Here is a 19,939-nt window from a genome sequence, read left to right on the forward strand (position 1 = left end):
AGGAGCAATGGGTGACTGAGTTGGACAGGTTGGTCCAGCAGGAGATAGAGCTGGACAATCGTTATCGGGCTCTGCAATGGCACGCAGAGGAGGGATATTTAGGGGAGACAACAGAATGCTCTCCGGAGGGATATGACTTTGGCGGCCCTGGATTGCTGTGGGAGAACCTTACAGATCTTTTTATGTTTGGCGATGAGGGGGAACCTGACCTTGAGGACATGAGGGACTATAGAGATTCTATGCTCGGTCTTGCAGGGGTCTCAGAGCTCAAACCTGATCTGGACCATTTGCTAAGGAAGGAACAGCATCTGGAAAGGGCATACAGGAAACTGCTAGAACAAGTTCAGCAGCATGCCAGAGAATCGGCAGTGGAAAATCCGGAGATTGCCGTCCCCAAACCTGAAGTGCTGACAACAGGGCAGAGCTCTGCTAACCTCTGTCCAGAAATGATAACATCTTCTGGGTTCCATGGACAGGAGATGGTGAACCCCTATTCCCCGACATCAGTTGCAGAGACATGGGATTTGATAGACTTTTCTGCTGAGGAAGAACAACCTGATGAGCCTCCAGCAGAAGAGCTGCTATCAGGGCCAAAGTTCACTGTGTTCTGCCCAGCACCAACAGTGGCTTCGGCCTTCCTGAGAGAAGAGGTAGTCGGCCTTTCTCCCACAACACTGACAGGGACATGTGATTTTCTGCCAGCAGCATCTATGGAGTTAAAACAAACTTCTCCAGCTGAAGATCTGGTAACTGAACAGAGGGTCCAAGACCTCTGTCCCACACTTTTACCACTTCCAGAGACTGGGGATTTAATAGACATTTCTGTAGAGGAGGAACCACCTAGCAAACCCCCAGCAGAAGTGCTGGCAACCGGACAGAGGGTCCAAGACCTCTGCCCCACACCTGCAGCAATTGTGGAGGCTCAGGGTGAGAAGATGGCAATCACTTCCCAGCAGCAGATACAGGGGGAGAAGGGAGAGGAGGTGTGTGTTGTCCCTCCCCAACAGTTGGCCAGGGTGGAGGAAGTGGGCTTTCCTCCCCAGCAAAGATCCGTGTACCTGGGAGACAGTACCATCGACATGTCGTCCCAGCAGCCAGATGAGGGAATGGAAAAGGAAGCAGCCGGCTCACCTCCCCAATGGCAGCTACACAGTTTGGGAGTGGAGGAAGCCAGCTGCCTGCCCCAACAGTTAGCCGGAGCAGAGGATGCGGAGTCCCCAGCAGAAGTGCTGGCAACAGGGCAGAGTGCTACCAACCTCTGCCCAGCACCGGCAACAACTACAGAGTTCCAGGGAGGCGGGGCAGTCGGCCTCCCTCTCCAACAGTTAGCCGGAACAGATGGTGTGGGGTTTCCAGCAGAAGGGCTGGCAACAGGGCCGAGGACTGCTGGACTCTGCCCTCAACTAACAGAGGATGGATTTCCTGTGAAGGTGGATGGAACTTCAGTCTCCACCTGTATACCCCAGGGATGCTGGGCAGTGGGCCCAGATCCCCAACAGCATGACAGAGTGAGCCCAGTCACCCTGTCTTCTCTCCAGCGGCAGATATGTTCTCTGAGAGAGGCAGAGGATGGCTGGGTGAGTAATGCACTGTTTGGGATAATTTGTTTGGGGTACTGTGTGGGTACAGGCAGTAGAGGACTGGAGCTGTTTACTAACTTCGGAGTCAACCCGTCTGGGGTCTCCTCCTGTGTTAGTCTCCTGCCGAAAGGGGAGAAATGTCACGGGCATGGCCAGAGCGGAGGCTGTTGGAGAGGACTGTGTGCAAGCCTGTTGCCCACCGATTATGGGCCCTAGCATTTGAGGTGAATGAGAAATCCAGTCTGAACTGTATTAATCGGACTCAGTCATGTATATATTGTATGGGGACTCCTTACTGTATATTTGTGTCCCTGAAGAGGGAGGGGGGATTCCTCCAGCAGCCCCCTGCTGATAAGACTGATTCATTCTGCTGGGACACATCCTGTGAGGAGATGCTGGTGTTATCAACATGTGTTTATGTTAATTGAGAGAGCTGATCACATTAGCCACCAGCCCTGGCTAATAGACGAATGGTCTAGGCTGAGGAGGGGGGAGATTGTTGTTTGTATTGTTAATTGTATTAATGTGTGAAGCCCGGTGCCCACAAGACTGTCATCTGGTCTGGGTACATTTTGTAGTAAATTAGGTCATGTTAATTAGGTTAGCTTTGAGTCATCCCTGATATAAAAAGGTCTGTGAGATCTCAAAATAAAGGCAGTTCTGATGTACTCCAAGACTGGTGTTGTCTAGTTCTTGGGGTTTCTATAGCCAGATCCATTGGACTCGTGTTCCAGAACTTAGGAAGCGGTATACAGACGGAAGCACTCAAGCGGAGTGTGGGGCGTTCCGTGACAAAGTGTAAGTTCACCTTTACAGAAAAATCTGTAAGGTGAACTTACACAGGACCCCCTCCCCCCCCCCCCCCGTTCCACTGGCCTGGACCACGGCAATCTCCCTTTCTGAGCCCCAGTATATCCGCGTCAGGAGTCCGGGGCTTAGAAATCCCCTCAACATCCACGTGTCTTCCCTATGCTGACAGAACAGGCTATGTGGCTGCTGATTGGTCAGCGCCACCCATGTGACGGCGCTGACCAATTAGAATGCTCCAAAACATCCCTTCTGACAAGGTACATTCAGCGTAGGGGTTTTCTAAGCCCCGGACTCCTGGCGCAGATATACCGGGGCTTAGAACGGAGATTTCCACAGGCCAGGTCAGCGGAACCAGGGGGTGGGGTCCTGTGTAAGTTCACCTTACAGATTTTTCTGTAAAGGTGAACTTACCCTTTAAAGACATAGAATCCCCTACATCAATGAGGCTGCTTATCACATTTAACAAAAAATAGGAATGCTTGAGAGGTAAGATGGAACAAAGCCAAGCTCATATTGAGATTTGCTTCAAACATCATCTTCTCATATCGTTAGATGTACTGACTGTTTCCATATTTTTCACCAATGTAGGCATACATTCTATTGAATTTCCTACTCAAATTGCCCAGGTTTGCCTGTATGAACCCAGAGACAGGGAAAGGACTTGAACCAGGTGATTTCAGCTAAACTGAGCAACGGGCATCATGTATATGGGTACCATCTAACAGTAAAAGCCAGCTCAAGCCATTTACCACTCTAAAGGGCCGTACACACGATCGGACTTTTTGATAACAAACATGCAAATTAGCTGTTTTGGAGCAACATCCGACCGTGTGTACACTCCATCGGACAAACTTTTTCAGTTTCCATCGGACTTTTGTTGGCTGTGCGAATGGACAAACTTTCCTGCAACAAAAGTCTGATGGAGCAAAGTCCGATCGTGTGTACACAAAGCCATCAGACTTTTGTACAAACTACAGTACGCAGCAGCGAGAATGTTTCCAGCGCGATCGGATCGCGCTGGTTCTCGGGGGGCAGGGTGCTGTACATCTCGCGCTAGCTGCAATAGGAAAAACACATTTTCCTACTGCGGCGGGCGCGAGAGGGAATTCCCCTCTGGGGAATACCAAGCCCTTCGGTCTGGTATGGATTTTAAGGAGAAGCCCCTACGCCGAAAAAGCGGCTTGGGGGTCCCCCCCAAAATCCATACCAGACCCTTATCGGAGCATGCAGCCTGGCCGGTCAGGAAAAGGGGTGGGGACGAGCGAGCTCCCCCCTCCTGAGCCGTACCAGGCCGCATGCCCTCAACATGGGGGGGTGGGTGCTTTGGGGGAGGGGGCGCCCTGCGGGCCCCCCCACCCCAAAGCACCTTCTTGCCTAATAAATTACTTTAAAAACCTGTGTACTGTGTTTTTTATTGACACTTTTTTCCCTAGGTGAATGGGTAGGGGTACGATGTATTATTAAAGGGGGCTTCCGGATTCCGATAAGCCCCCGGCCCGCAGACCCCGACAACCAACGGCCAAGGTTGTCGGGGAGAGGCCCTTGTCCTCATCAACATGGGGACAAGGTGCTTTGGGGTGGGGGGGCCCGCAGGGCGCCCCCCTCCCCCAAAGCACCCACCCCCCATGTTGAGGGCATGCGGCCTGGTACGGCTCAGGAGAGGGGGCCGCTCGCTCGTCCCCACCCCCTTTCCTGACCGGCCGGACTGCGTACTCGTATAAGGGTTTGGTATGGATTCTGGGGGGACCCCCACGCCGTTTTTTTGGCGTAGGGGGTTCCTCTTAATATCCATAGCAGACCTAACGGCCTGGTATGCCCCTGGAGGGGAACCCATGCCGGTTTTTTATTCAAAATTTGGCGTGGAGTTCCCCCTCAAGATTCATACCAAACAGTGCCTGGTATTGGCGGGGATCCAACTCGGATCCCGCACCAGTGTGAACCCGGCTCGCAAGGTGTCAATCTCGCCAATAAAAGTTGCGAGATTGGCACAATATTAGACAACAATACAGAAGTTGACCAAAGGGTGGTGGTAAAGAGCTGAAAAACCACGTGATTTGGTGAAAGTTGGCTGGAAAAGTCCTGTCGTCTGTATGCAAGACAAACTTTTGGGCAACGCCCTTTGTACAATAATCCAAGGGAAAGTTTGTACAAAGTCCTATCGTGTGTATGGGGCTTTAGAAAGACTAGCAGTTAGCTGGTTTGCATTTTTTTTTGGTTGATCACTATTGCTACCCCCTCACAAAGTTTGCTGTTCCATAGGATAACCTAAACCCACTTGCTAAATGTGTATGCATAAAAAGAGAACTTTTTAAAAAGAGAACAGAGGCTGAATCTGGTGGCATGTGCAATCTGCATCTGGTGGCATGTGCAATCTGCATCTAGTGGCATGTGACTGTGGCAATCTGCATTTGGTAGCATGTGACTGTGGCAATCTGCATCTGGTGGCATGTGACTGTAACAATCTGCATCTGGTGGCATGTGGCAAGTGACTGTGGCAAGTGACTGTGGCAATCTGCATCTGGTGGCATGTGGCAAGTGACTGTGGCAATCTGCATCTGGTGGCATGTGGCAAGTGACTGTGGAAATCTGCATCTAGTGGCATGTGGCAATCTGCATCTGGTGGCATGTGACTGTGGCATGTGGCAATCTGCATCTGGTGGCATGTGGCAAGTGACTGTGGCAATCTGCATCTGGTGGCATGTGGCAAGTGGCTGTGGCAATCTGCATCTGGTGGCATGTGGCAATCTGCATCTGGTGGCATGTGGCAATCTACGTCTGGTGGCAATCTGCATCTGGTGGCATGTGACTGTGGCATGTGGCAATCTGCATCTGGTGGCATGTGGCAATCTGCATCTGGTGGCATGTGGCAATCTGCATCTGGTGGCATGTGACTGTGCCAATCTACATCTGGTGTCATGTGGCAATCTGCATCTGGTGGCATGTGACTTTGGCATGTGGCAATCTGCATCTGGTGGCATGTGGCAATCTGCATCTTGTGGCATGTGGCAATCTGCATCTGGTGGCATGCAATGTGACAAGTGGAAATCTGCATCTGGTTATAGGCACCGTGGCAAGCTGCATCTGGTGGCTAGTGACAAGCTGCATCTGGTGGCAGATTCTGCATTATGGTGAGCTGAACTATTTAATTTATATGTATATTACAATATAATAATAAAAATAATGCACTTCAATCATCCTGACACCATATTAACCATGGTATTGTGATGATTGAAGTGCTAACACCAGCTATTTCCTGACAAATTGGCCGCAAAAAAACACATCGTCACCCAGCCCCCAAACCCCCCCCCCACCCTCGGGCCTTGGCACAATTTTCATCCACAATGTCGGTCCCCGGTGCCAAAAAGGTTGGGGACCACTGATCTAAGGTAATCTAGGCCATCTTTATCAATTGCCAGATATAGTCAGAGTTCATACTTAAAGAGGAGGCCCAGTCAAAAAAAAAAAAATTAAAAGTCAGCAGCTACAAATACTGCAGCTGCTGACTTTTAATTGGACACTTACCTGTCCCAGGGTCCAGCGATGTGGGGGATCGAAGCCCCGCTCGTCTCCCCCTCCGTTTAGTGGCGCCGGCATTGCAACTGTGGGCGCCGGGCTGTGGCTTCACAGCCTGGCACCTACTGCGCATGCGCGAGCGGCGCTGCGCGCCGTGATTGGCCGCTCAGTCACCTGGGACCTGTAATGGGTCCCAGATGATTGACAAGAGGGAGGGAGCAGAGCTGAGCCCTTCCTGTGCCGAGGGGGAAGTGATGTCACCAGCCCAGGCACTGGAAGAGGCAGACTACGAGGGACCCCCTAGTAACAGGCATTTAGAGGTAAGTAAAAAAAAAAAAATTTTTTTTAGGCACAATCATGACTTTTTTTTTTTTTAGGGTGGAACACCCTATTATTATTATTATTGACCTATTATTGGTCAGACACAAACAGTTCTTTCTACTCCTGGAGCTGTCCTGTTTATATGTTAACCCCTCCCTTCCCTTGCATAGTAAACAGAATAAAAAGAGAGAGGCTATTCTCCAAGGGATGTAACCGTACCGTAAAGAATATGTCAGTTTTTCTCATGCTAAGATATTTTTATATTTTCTAAGTAGCTTCTTGTACAAAGGATTTATTAAAGTTCTTGTAAAAGTTGTACAGTATACAGCTCAATGTTACAAATATAGTGGTGTTTAACAGAGACAATGAGCAAATATACAGGTCTATTGTAGGCAGAGCTTTTTTACCTCAGAAAATAGGTGCAGGAACTCAAACTGGACCCCCCTCCCGCCGACCCACACACACCCTCCAAGCCACATCAAATAGTGTGTGTGGTCAAATTTCAGTAACAGTGGAAAGGTCTTAAAGGGGCATTAACCACTTCAGCCCCGGAAGGATTTACCCCCTTCCTGACCAGAGCACTTTTTGCGATTTGGCACTGCGTTGCTTTAACTGACAATTGCGCGAACGTGCGACGTTGCACCCAATCAAAATTGACGTTCTTTTTTTCCCACAAATAGAGCTTTTTTTTGGTGGTATTTGATCACCTCTGCAGTTTTTATTTTTTGCGCTATAAACCAAAAAATAGCTACAATTTTGAAAAAACGCATTATTTTTTACTTTTTGGTATAATAAATATCCCCAAAAAATATATAAAAAAAACATTTTTTTTCCTCAGTTTAGGCCGATACGTATTCTTCTACATATTTTTGGTAAAAAATATCGCAATAAGCGTTTATTGATTGGTTTGCGCAAAAGTTATAGCGTCTAGAAAATAGGGGATAGTTTTATGGAATTTTTATTGATAATTTTTTTTTTACTAGTAATGGCGGCGATCAGCTATTTTTATGGTGACTGCGACATTATGGTGGACACATCTGACACTTTTGGCGCGATTTTGGCACCATTCACATTTATACAGCGATCGGTGCAATTGAAAATGCATTGATTACTGTGTAAATGTGACTGGCAGTAAAGGAGTTAACCACTAGGTGGCGCTGTAGGGGTTAAGTGTGTCCTAGGGGGTGACTCTAACTTGGGGGGGGGGGTCTGTATGTGACACGACACTGATCACTGCTAGCGATTACAGGGAGCTGTGATCAGTGACAGTGTCACTAGGCAGAACGGGGAGACGCTTGTTTACATTAGCATCTCCCCGTTCTTCATCACCATGAGATGATTGCGGGTATCCCCGCGGACATCGGGTCTGCGGGACCCACGATCACGGTCGCGGAGCTCCCGGCTGGCCGCAAGCCGCATCTTAAAGGGCAACTTACAGGTGTGTTAATCTGCCTGTATGTGCCCTTCTGCCGCAGTATATCTGCATGAGGCGTCGGGAAGAGGTTAAATACAAGGGGTGCAATATATACGGGTGCAGGGTTCGAGGGGGGATGCACAGATAGTTCTGAGGTGCGCTGCCTACAGAGGGAAGAGTTCAGGGGTGCAATACACACAGTCCAAAGTTTAGGGGTGCACTACACACAGAGTACAGAGTTCAGCCTTTTTTCACAGCTGGTTACCTCTGCATCCCCCATCCACATCTCACTTTCACCCTGCTCTGACTTCTGCATGCAACCCCCCTTCCAATGCCCTCTTCTTCTCCCTCCTTAACCACTTCAACACTGGGCACTTTCACCCCCCCCCCCCCTTTCCCAGACCAATTTTCAGCTTTCAGCGCTGTTACACTTTGAATGACAATCGCTCTGTCATGTAACACTGTACCCAAATTACATTTTTATCATTTTTTCACACAAATAGAGCTTTTTTTGGTGGTATTTAATCACCGCTGGGGTTTTTATATTTTAAATTAAAAAAAGACTGAAAATTTTTAAAAAAGGCATTTTCTTAGTTTCTGTTATAAAATTTTGCAAATAAGTAATTTCTCTTGATAAATTTTGACCAAAAATGATGCTGCTACATTTCTTTGGTAAAAATAACCCAAATCAGTGTTTATTTGGTGTTGGCAGTGATAGGGGACAGACAGATGTTTTATGGGGACAAAGACACGTGTATAGGGACAGGGGTATCAGTGGTGCTTAGTGTACTGTTTTTGGGGTGATCTGTAACAGCTCTCTGTGTAAAATCATCCTCACACAGAGAGCTGTCACAGATCTGCAGATCCCCCATCCCCTCCGTGCGCACACTGAGCTCTCACTGAGCTCGGCCGGGAGAACTGTCACAGAGACATGCATCTCTGTTTACATTGTGACGGCTGTGATTGGACACAGCTGTCACATGATTGGAAGGGCCAATCACAGTGCCCATATCCCGATCTCTGCTGCTCTCATAATGATCACAGGATCGAGCCGCAGTGCGCCTTTTGGCAGCGCTGTGAGCACTCGTTCTGAGGGACATTCCTGAATACGAGAAAAGGACCACCCGGCTGTTTATGTGCAGTGGCTGCGTGGGAGGTGGTTAAAAGCTCCACCATCTTCCACATGTCTTACTTGTGTTGCTGAATTAAGATGAAGCACCCAGCTGGCTCTAGTACCTCCCCACACACTATAGGTGGTCCTGCTCTCTCACTTGCATGGAGATGATCCAGTGGGGGATGTCAGAATCTCACTGCACCCTGGGCACCTATATCTCCCTTGTCCCCATTCTGCACTCAGTGGGAGCCGCTCAAGAGATCAGATCTGTGGGAGCTGTTGGGACACAAGCTGTCACTTGTAAACACAGAAGCCGGACTTCAGTGTTTATCAGTGATAGTGGTAAGCAGGGAGCAGAGAGCCCGAGTCAGAGGTGGTGGAACTGGAAAAAGCCTTGATTATAGGTTAGAGGTGACAGTATAAAAGAACACATAACAACTCTCCGAAAATCAACAAAGTATGTGTCATGGAGATAAGTGCACCCAATATATGTGGAAGAGTTTAGGGTCGCTATGAGAAGACCTGCTGTTTATTGGTGAAGGTAAGTAGGAAGGGGGGAGGAAGGATAGAGAAAAAAAAAGAGGGGGTGAGGGGGCGAGGGGGCGAGGGGCAAGTTCCAAGTAGGTCCTATGTATCAATTTAGACTTTTTTTGTTTTATGCATAGGACACTGAATGGACATATCTGTATTATTTGGGGTTCTTGCATTGATATAGACATTGGGCTCTGTAAATTTGCTTTTCAAGATAGGAGTTTGGACATGAGGTTAGTACTAGCCAGGGATGGGAAGTCTACAATGTTTAGATGTGATTCTTTTGTATAAATCAGTCAATATAGTGAATGTACAATGTATATGTAAAGCGCTGCGTAAATTGACAGCTCTATATAAATACCTGAAATAAATAAATAAATAATATAGTCATTATGGATGAAATATGTTTGAGAAACATGTGATATCAATTGCTTAAAAAGATGGAAAGTCGCTAATGCTGGGTAATTCAAAATATAATGATACAAGCTTGGCTACAGCAGCCAATCTGTGGAACTAAAATTTTTCTAAAAGAAAAAATTTGCGCTAAGTGTGCAGATATTGTGAGTGAAATTATGAATACAAAACCTGTGAAAAGGTGTCCTGCGGCTGAACACTATAACCCTGATAGGGGGCACCACTAAGTAAGTATACAAAAAGTGCAGCGCTGGATATAAATAAACATTAGAAAAATAGATATGAAAAAACCTTGTGCTAAATATAGACAAACACTAAAAATAATATAAAATTAGAAAACTGTGCACAGTAATTTCACTTGAAATAAATATTGTCCATGAATGTTCCCAATATGGTAAAAACAAACTGAAATGTGGGGAAAACGTGATTAATCATTTAAGTGGTGTCCATAGAAACATGTGTGAGAATCACTGTTGGGTATATGACTTCCACCGCTGTTAAACCCGTCATCATAGAGAGATTGAAGGCTTACCAGACAGCCCTTAAAGAAAGGCATGAAATGACCTCCACTTTAGATGTTATCCCTTCTGTGGATGGGTCCTGTTTGGAAGTGTTGAAATGGATATTCACAGACAGACAGCCCTTAAAGAAAGGCATGAAACAACCTCCACTTTAGATGTTATCCCTTCTGTGGATGGGTCCTGTTCGGAAGTGTTGAAATGGATATTCACAGACTGTCATCAGTGGAGGGGGGTCATTCCCAGCGATGATAGATATCCAAAAAAGAGGAAAAAATGCTCCGATAGTGTAAAAGAGTTTAAGGTTCCTTTATTAAAATTGCCATGCCACTTTCGTTTTACACCGGAGCTGATTTTAAAAATCCTTGCAAGGATTTTGTGTATCTGGATGCCTGCATGGCAATTTTAATAAAGGAACCTTAAACTCTTTTACACTATCAGAGCATTTTTTCCTCTTTTTTGGATATCTATCATCGCTGGGAATGACCCCCCTCCACTGATGACAGTCTGTGAATATCCATTTCAACACTTCCGAACAGGACCCATCCACAGAAGGGATAACATCTAAAGTGGAGGTCGTTTCAGGCCTTTCTTTAAGGGCTGTCTGGTAAGCCTTCAATCTCTCTATGGTGACGGGTTTAACAGCGGTGGAAGTCATATACCCAACAGTGATTCTCACACATGTTTCTATGGACACCACTTAAATGATTAAGCACGTTTTTCCCACATTTCAGTTTGTTTTCACCATATTGGGAACATTCATGGACAATATTTATTTCAAGTGAAATTACTGTGCACAGTTTTCGAATTTTATAGTATTTTTAGTGTTTGTCTATATTTAGCACAAGGTTTTTTCATATCTATTTTTCTAATGTTTATTTATATCCAGCGCTGCACTTTTTGTATACTTAATCTGTGGAACTAGATGAAGTGAGCAGTTGAAAAGTTTCATAGAGTATCTAAACCCAACATTTCATATTCCTGATGTGTGCCTTCTGTAACATGTACTTTTATGAAAAAGTATCCTTGTTCTCTTTGTATTGCTTCCTTTGTGTGAAATCCCTGCTGTTCCTGCCAGTCCCTCTGGTTTCCTATTAAAAACTAACCACACTAAGCAGGAGAACACAGCGTGGTCAGTTATCTAGCTATGCTGAGAAGTCAGTGTGCTCACCTCCAGTTATCAGATTTATCCTGATTACCCCCCCCCCACACACACACACACACACACACACACACAGCCTTTTTACTGGGAAGATCAGTGTTCTGCTGTTTCTCCTCTCCCAGCTCTTACGCAGCTGAGAACAGGGAGAATGTGAACACTTATAAAACAGGGAAAGAAATGGTATTTATAATGTTTTTTATATCTATAGACAAATGTTTTGCCTTTCATTTCTATTTTTAACTGAATTGGTTGTTTTACAAGGTAATCGTTTACAATTACTTTAAGTACATACTTTGATGTCTCAGTTACTAAATGTACATACTGGTAAACCTTATTTCCATACTTACGCAGTATAGAAATTTCGTTGCTGTCTCCTTGTAGACCATCGCCCACAACTGCTTTGACTATCACAATGTACTGGTTCCCAATGGTCAGATTGGTGATAGTTGCTAATTCTGTAGGTATAAAATTGAAGCTCTGAGTTGGCTCTCCCCATACATCAAGCATATAGTAACTTCTGTTTCCTTCTGGAAGCTCCCAGCTGACATCAATTGTATTGCTATTATTTATCCTTGAGGCCTTCAGATTCGTGACAATGGCAGGTTCTGTAATGAAACATTTAGGTAAACTTTCGGCTGATGTACATCTGAACTGATGCAAGTTAATTGAAGATACTTTCATATAACATCTTAAGCTGTAAGCCTATTAAGATTGTGCTACTGTTTTGATACACTCATATACAATATTATTTCCTGGTTTCTCAATACACATTCACCCCCCCCCCCCCCCATTCGAGCTCTGACAGCTGAGGTAGTTTCACTGCTATTTGTCAACCCCTAAGAATGTAAATGGTAGACAAGACTGGAATGTGGAGTTCCACCCAAGAAATAATTTTTTCTAGTCATCTTGTCAGACTCCTGGTTCCTGCATAATGATTGTATGTGCTGCTGCTATGGTGTTGTCTGGCTGAATCTAGATCGAATGACTCTGCAGTCAGGAAAAACAAGTGTGGAGTTCCAATTTGCAACCATTTTATTGCAGGGTCAAATTACTGCTATGGGTTTCCTGACAATCTAATAACTTGCACCCTACTCCAAAAGGAATAATAATGGCAACCTGCCAACATAATTTTTTTTTAGCAACCACTGTAAAAAATCACCTTTTAATACACACTGGTAATACATTTACCAATTTGGGGATCTATTTATCCTGCCTTAAAGTCAGGTTTGGTGGGCATATCATTGAGGGACACTTTTTTAGTATACTCTTGGCATAATCTTGGTTAAAAACACAAACTGTTACCTTTTTGTACATGTGTCTGTTTCTGATTGGTTGCTAGTACTATTTAAGCTCTATGTCTTATGTAAGTGAATCACTCTGTCTAGAAAAAGGGATCCCAGAGGCCCCAAAATTTCAACCTATGATGCCCGTTGCTTTATGTGAATAAAGGGCAATATTATCACTATACCAAGGTGTGCTGGTGAAGATCCTTATTTTCCTATGATTGTATTGTGGTGCAATCCACTACAGCACCCTTCATGAACTGTGTGTGAGCCTGTAAGGGGTGCGATGGATACAATACACCATACATGGATGGATCTCTCTGACACCATCAAAAACACAAAAACAGCAATAAAACATTGTTAGGACTTCTTATCTAGTGGTTCTCAAACTGCAGCCCCATGCTAGCTTTTAACCGACCCTTGGCAACAATTAGGGGCACAATGCTCCCTACTGACACCATTGATTTTACACAATTACTCCTTTTGACACTATTGTTGGGGTACAGGGCACTATTTCCCACAATCACACTGATAATAAGGCATAATTCCTCTCTGTGACATTGACAGGGCAACTAACACCTCTGATGGGGCATCATTTCTTTCACTCAAACTAACAAAGCAGTACAATTTCTTCCACTGACACCATGGATGGGTCACTATTCCTTCAACTGACACTAATTATGAGGCACTATTCATCTCAGTGATACCATTGATGGGCACAATTCCTCCCACTGGCACCATTGATGGAGTTCTATTTCTCCCACTGGTGGGGCACCATTCTATCTAAAGACACCAGTAATTGGCCACTTTTGGCACCATTCTTCCTGAAGATTCCAGTGATGTGCCACTATCCCTGCCACTGACACCCCACTGATACTATTGATGAGGCACAATTCTTTCCAATGACACCATTGATGGGGCACTATTTCTCCCAATAACACCATCGATGGGGCACCATTTCTCCCACAGACTCCCGTAATGTGGCACTATTCATCACCAATGATGTGTCATCATAAGGATCCAGTGGCATCAATGATGAGGCATTGCTCCTCCCACTGACAACAGATTTTAGGTAATTTGTTTTACTCCCGGTGACCACTAACCCTGGGGCTTTTTTTACTCCAACTTGAGCACTGAGACTTGAGGATTGTTGTTTTTTTTTTAATATCACTAATTTTTGTACACAATGATGGCATGTTTATGGATCTCCACATCTCCAACTTTAGCAGTGACCAGTTATGTATACTTCTGTCCCAGTACATTCACTTATGTGTACTTCTGTCCTGGAAGCAGCACATTCACTGTGACAAATTAAGAAGTTGTTTTCATATAAAAGGTGAAATTATCCATCATTGTTAACATATAATATTCCTTATACCCCTCTTGTATCATGTCCATAGGGGGTATAAAGTTTTCATAGTTGAATTGGTTAAAATATGCTAATGAAATGGCAGGAAAGTGTGGATATCAACAGATGGAGGGGGTGTTTTCTTTCAAGAGAACCTGTCACTGTGCCCTGGGTGGGCAAAGTCACAGAGTTTCTTGAACCTTAAATTAAATTCCTTAAGGCTGACCCCAAGCCTCAGGATCCTTAACCTTCCTTAACCTTATCAACTACAGTATATTCTAAAAACTGTCAGTATTGTCTAAACTTTCAGGCTAATACTAACCATATTGGGCTGATACTCACCTGAGTGCTAGACTTTTCAGTTGATAGCACTGACTTGTAGTGGCACCGTGGCACCAAAAAATATGTGCCAAAAATGTGTCCCTTACAGTGTATCGTTTAACAAAATAGTTCACTAATATAGTAATAAACACAATTTCTACACAAAACATGTAACTAAGGTTTTTGTTGAATGTGCTGGTATGATTCTGCTACATTATTATTTGCTATCAAACAAATTTAAACAAATTTAAGAAGCCATTTTTACATGGGACCTGAAAAAACAATATGAACAACAGGTTCACAAGAAATCATTCTGCCATGGATGCAGATTGCTTTACAGGTAAACCCATTGCTGTCATTGTTATTACCATTGCTTATTTCAATAACACATTGGAAGGTACAAGGGAAAATATGCACCGTACAACCCAAATTTCTATGTTCCTGCCAAAAAAATAAATAAGTAATTAAATAATCCTTAAAAGACTTGAGAGACATGCTCACTTGTATAATTGTGTGTGGATGATGTATTCCCTTCAACATCTTTACCAACAATAGCTGTGACAAGGAATGTGTAATAATTTCCAGGAGTGAGGTATTGAATCATAAATGAAGTTGCATTTGTCTTTTCCTGATAAGTTGTGTTTTCCTGGATCTTGATTCCATAGAAATCAGCATTTCCAGCTGGCTTCTCCCAGCTTAGCAGTACAGCAGTTGTATATGTTTTCTGTACCATCAGGTTTCCTACAACATCAGGTTCTGAAAAGAGAATAGAAATCCTCATGTATTCATTCATATAAGCCTTATACGTCAACGTGTCATAAAGATATCCTCTTTTTTGTCTCAATATGCCTTATACATCAACATAACATATAATATAATGTTAAGATGTGTAAATAAGGATAGAAAAGCCAGGTTCTCTGCTTGACACACATTTTTGAAAAAAGAACATGCTAACAATGGAAATTGCAATATATTGCCTAAAGTACAACTTCAACCAGAAAAAAAAAATGGCTTTGAAGAGTGCTGGGCTGAGTTAGAATCTCTGTTAAATTTCAGATTTTGTATTTTTGCCCATTGTAGAGATTTTCTGTCAGATTTTAAATGCTTTAAGGATAAGGAAAAAAACAAATTTAACTGTAATATGATCTGAATAGAAATAAAATCACTTTGATTCAGATAAAATATATGTCGCAGAAGGGTATCCCAAAAAACAAAGGATCCAACAAGGAAATTAACAGCTTTTCAAGGTACATTTTAAGAGCTCGCACAATAATCACACCAATGCAGATAATAACCCCCTTAAACATTTACTGCTCAAAAAGTGTGTCAAGCAGTCATTGGGGTTGATTTACTCTTTGTGCACTTAGTGCACTTTGCAAGGATTTTTAGCCAGATTTTTCCCCAGAGCTTAGTATATATGGGGAAGCTGTGCTGACTTTCATCATCCAATCATGTGCAAGCAAAAAGACTCTTTAGGTTCCTTGCACACGAGCTTAAAAAAACGCTCCTAGTAGCATCATTTGATCATTTTTTTTGTTCTACTTATAGAAGCAAATAGTGTTATTCTATGTGCCCATGAATACTATTTTAGTCTAGAAGCGTTTTTGAAGCTTCAGCTTCTAGCAATTTTTTCGTTTTTGGTCATGATTTGCCAGCAGAAAAAAAGCTGAATGCTCCCAACTGCTGCTAAAGGCTGGCACAAAAACGCTATTATGAGCATTTTTTATCCATCATTTTTATGGCATTGTTTTAGCTTATAGTGTGCATGGAGCCTAATTGTCCTCGCAAGTTATTAGATATTCTTTGCAAAGTGAATTTTTACCACATTTTCTAAGAGATAATTGTATGCAACTTTCTTTGAAAAGCGCACAGCCTTTTTGCCCTTAGTAAATAGACCGCATACTATAGAAGGGACGGACTGCACCTAAATGAGGAGGGTGCAGATCTGCTGGGAATGAAGATGGCCAAAAAGTTAGAGGGGTTTTTAAACTAGGCGATGGGGGGAAGGGTCCAGAGACAGTGATAGCCAGCGCGGAAGATATTCCAGAGGGTAGTATTGGGGGCATTAGTGGTAGGTTAACCAAAGCACAAAAACACAAGGTGAGTATAGTAGCAAGTCCAAGTTGCAATCTTGAAACACCCAATACGAGGACAATATGCGGCCGGTCTAAACTATGTGGCATGTTCACCAATGCCAGGAGCCTGGCGGACAAGATGGGTGAACTAGAGATACTGTTGTACAAGGAGGATTTGGATTTTGTGGGAATTTCAGAGACCTGGTTCAACAGCTCTCATGATTGGCTGGCAAACATTCAAGGGTATACCCTATACCGCAAGGACAGAGAGGGTAAAAAAGGGGGAGGGGTATGCCTATATATCAAGAATAATGTACAAGTGAATGTGAGAGATGACATCACTGAGGGGGCTAGGGAGGGGGTGGAATCTTTATGGGTAGAGCTCCAAAGGGATGAAGCTAAGGGGAAAATAATACTGGGAGTATGCTATAGGCCCCCTAACCTGAGGGAGGAAGTGGAGACGGATCTCCTATCACAAATTGGATTAGCAGCAAGGATGGGAAGTGTTATCATAATGGGGGATTTTAATTATCCAGACATAGACTGGGCGGAGGGAACCGCGCATTCATTTAAGGCTCGCCAGTTCCTTAGTGTCTTGCAGGACAATTTTATGGGTCAGATGGTAGACGCACCAACTAGAAATAAAACATTACTAGATCTACTGATTACCAACAATACAGACCTGATAACAGATGTGGAAATACGGGGTAATTTAGGTAACAGCGATCACAGGTCAATTAGTTTCAGTATAAATCACACAAATAGGAGACATGAAGGGAACACAAAGACACTGAATTTCAAAAGAGCCAACTTCCCTAAACTACAAACCTTGCTAAAAGGCATAAATTGGGATAAAATATTAGGAACAAAGAATACGGAGGAGAGATGGGTTTGCTTTAAGAGCATATTAAATAAGGGCATTAGCCAATGCATCCCATTGGGTAATAAATTTAAAAGAGCGAACAAACATCCTGGATGGCTTAACTCCAATGTAAAAATGCATATAAAAGCAAAGGAGAAGGCCTTCAAAAAATACAAGGTTGAGGGATCATCCACAGCATTCAGAATTTATAAAGAATGCAATAAGAAATGTAAGGGTGCAATTAGGTTGGCTAAGATAGAACATGAAAGACACATAGCGGAGGAGAGCAAAAAAAATCCAAAGAAATTCTTTAAGTATGTAAACAGTAAAAAAGGGAGGACAGACCATATTGGCCCCATAAAGAATGAGGAAGGACATCTGGTTACAAAGGATGGGGAGATGGCAAAGGTATTGAATTTATTCTTCTCCTCAGTCTTCACGAGTGAATCGGGGGGCTTCAGTAACCAAAACTGCAGTGTTTATCCTCATGACACAACACAGGAAGCACCTACATGGTTAACAGAGGACGGAATTAAAATTAGACTTGAGAAACTTAACATTAATAAATCACTGGGACCAGATGGCTTGCATCCGAGGGTACTTAGGGAACTCAGTCAGGTGATTGCCAGACCGTTGTTCCTAATTTTTACAGACAGTCTATTGACTGGAATGGTACCAGCTGATTGGAGAAAAGCCAATGTAGCACCAATATTTAAAAAGGGCCCAAAAAACATCCCTGGGAATTACAGACCAGTTAGCCTAACATCAATAGTATGTAAACTCTTGGAGGGGATGATAAGGGACTATATACAAGATTTTAGTAATAAGAATGATATCATTAGCAGTAATCAGCATGGATTCATGAAGAATCGTTCTTGCCAAACCAATCTATTAACCTTCTATGAGGAGGTGAATTGCCATCTAGATAAAGGAAGGCCCGTAGACATGGTGTATCTGGATTTTGCAAAAGCATTTGACACAGTTCCCCATAAACGTTTACTGTACAAAATAAGGTCTGTTGGCATGGACCATAGGGTGAGTACATGGATTGAAAACTGGCTACAAGGGCGTGTTCAGAGGGTGGTGATAAATGGGGAGTACTCAGAATGGTCAGGGGTGGGTAGTGGGGTTCCCCAGGGTTCTGTGCTGGGACCAATCCTATTTAATTTGTTCATAAACGACCTGGAGGATGGGATAAACAGTTCAATCTCTGTATTTGCAGACGATACTAAGCTAAGCAGGGCAATAACTTCTCTGCAGGATGTGGAAATCTTGCAAAAAGACCTGAACAAATTAATGGGGTGGGCGACTACATGGCAAATGAGGTTCAATGTAGAAAAATGTAAAATAATGCATTTGGGTGGCAAAAATATGAATGCAATCTATACACTGGGGGGAGAACCTCTGAGGGAATCTAGGATGGAAAAGGACCTGGGGGTCCTAGTGGATGATAGGCTCAGCAATGGCATGCAATGCCAAGCTGCTGCTAATAAAGCAAACAGAATATTGGCATGCATTAAAAGGGGGATCAACTGCAGAGATAAAACGATAATTCTCCCGCCCGCACCTGGAGTATTCTGTCCAGTTCTGGGCACCAGTCCTCAGGAGGGACGTACTGGAAATGGAGCGAGTACAAAGAAGGGCAACAAAGCTAATAAAGGGTCTGGAGGATCTTAGTTTTGAGGAAAGGTTGCGAGCACTGAACTTATTCTCTCTGGAGAAGAGACGCTTGAGAGGGGATATGATTTCAATTTACAAATACTGTACTGGTGACCCCACAATAGGGATAAAACTTTTTTGCAGAAGAGAGTTTAATAAGACTCGTGGCCACTCATTACAATTAGAAGAAAAGAGGTTTAACCTTAAACTACGTAGAGGGTTCTTTACTGTAAGAGCGACAAGGATGTGGAATTCCCTTCCACAGGCGGTGGTCTCAGCGGGGAGCATTGATAGCTTCAAGAAACTATTAGATAATCACCTGAATGACCGCAATATACAGGGATATGTAATGTAATACTGACACATAATCACACACATAGGTTGGACTTGATGGACTTGTGTCTTTTTTCAACCTCACCTACTATGTAACTATGTAACTATGTAACTATGCATAGAGTTTCAGCAGGCAGTGCAAAAATTCCAGGTAAGTCTGGTGCTCCAAATATGTCTCTGCAAAAGAACACTGCAAAACTGAAACATTTCAGTATTTCAATACAAAGTTGTCTGAGAAAACACTTTCAGGATGTAGACTTGTATTCTAATGCACTTTATTCCTTCTTTAACAGAGGTAATTGGGTATGTGTGAACTCAAGAATTTCCTCATACTTTCTTAACCTGCATCCAGACACAAGTCCTCCTGATAAAAAAACTAGAATAGTTGTATGGTGTTTTAAAAGTTTAAATAGCTGCCCAAAACTTGTACATAAAGTGTAGCATGTACTGGCAATAACATATAATATCCGACCGACTGTTTGTGTCCAGCAGATCCAGCAAACACTGCTGTTGAGCGCTGGTCCTGTGGAAACACCATAATCCTCCTCAACTGAAGAGTATTGAGGGCTCATTTACACTGTTGATTTTTAACTTATGCATTGCAACGTGCTAAAATGCTTGTGTCCACGTTACCTCAAAATTCTGTGATTTTTGATACACATAGATGTTTGAGGGGGGCTA

The 19,939-nt window shown here is 43.6% G+C and overlaps 1 protein-coding gene across 1 annotated transcript in view; it reads right to left on the reverse strand.

The window, feature by feature from the left end:
• The window catches only part of LOC141141228 (tenascin-X-like), a 167,616-nt gene that overhangs the window by 107,858 nt on the left and 39,819 nt on the right, over positions 1–19,939 (reverse strand). Inside the window, exons 13-14 of the mRNA XM_073628914.1 lie at positions 14,831–15,085; positions 11,725–11,982 (exon numbers count right to left, since the gene is read on the reverse strand). Of these exons, the coding sequence (XP_073485015.1) occupies positions 11,725–11,982; positions 14,831–15,085 (513 nt within the window). The remainder of the gene's footprint in view (positions 1–11,724; positions 11,983–14,830; positions 15,086–19,939) is intronic.

Source organism: Aquarana catesbeiana, linkage group LG04 (assembly GCF_042186555.1).
Source record: "Aquarana catesbeiana isolate 2022-GZ linkage group LG04, ASM4218655v1, whole genome shotgun sequence".
Classification (NCBI taxonomy): domain Eukaryota; kingdom Metazoa; phylum Chordata; class Amphibia; order Anura; family Ranidae; genus Aquarana; species Aquarana catesbeiana.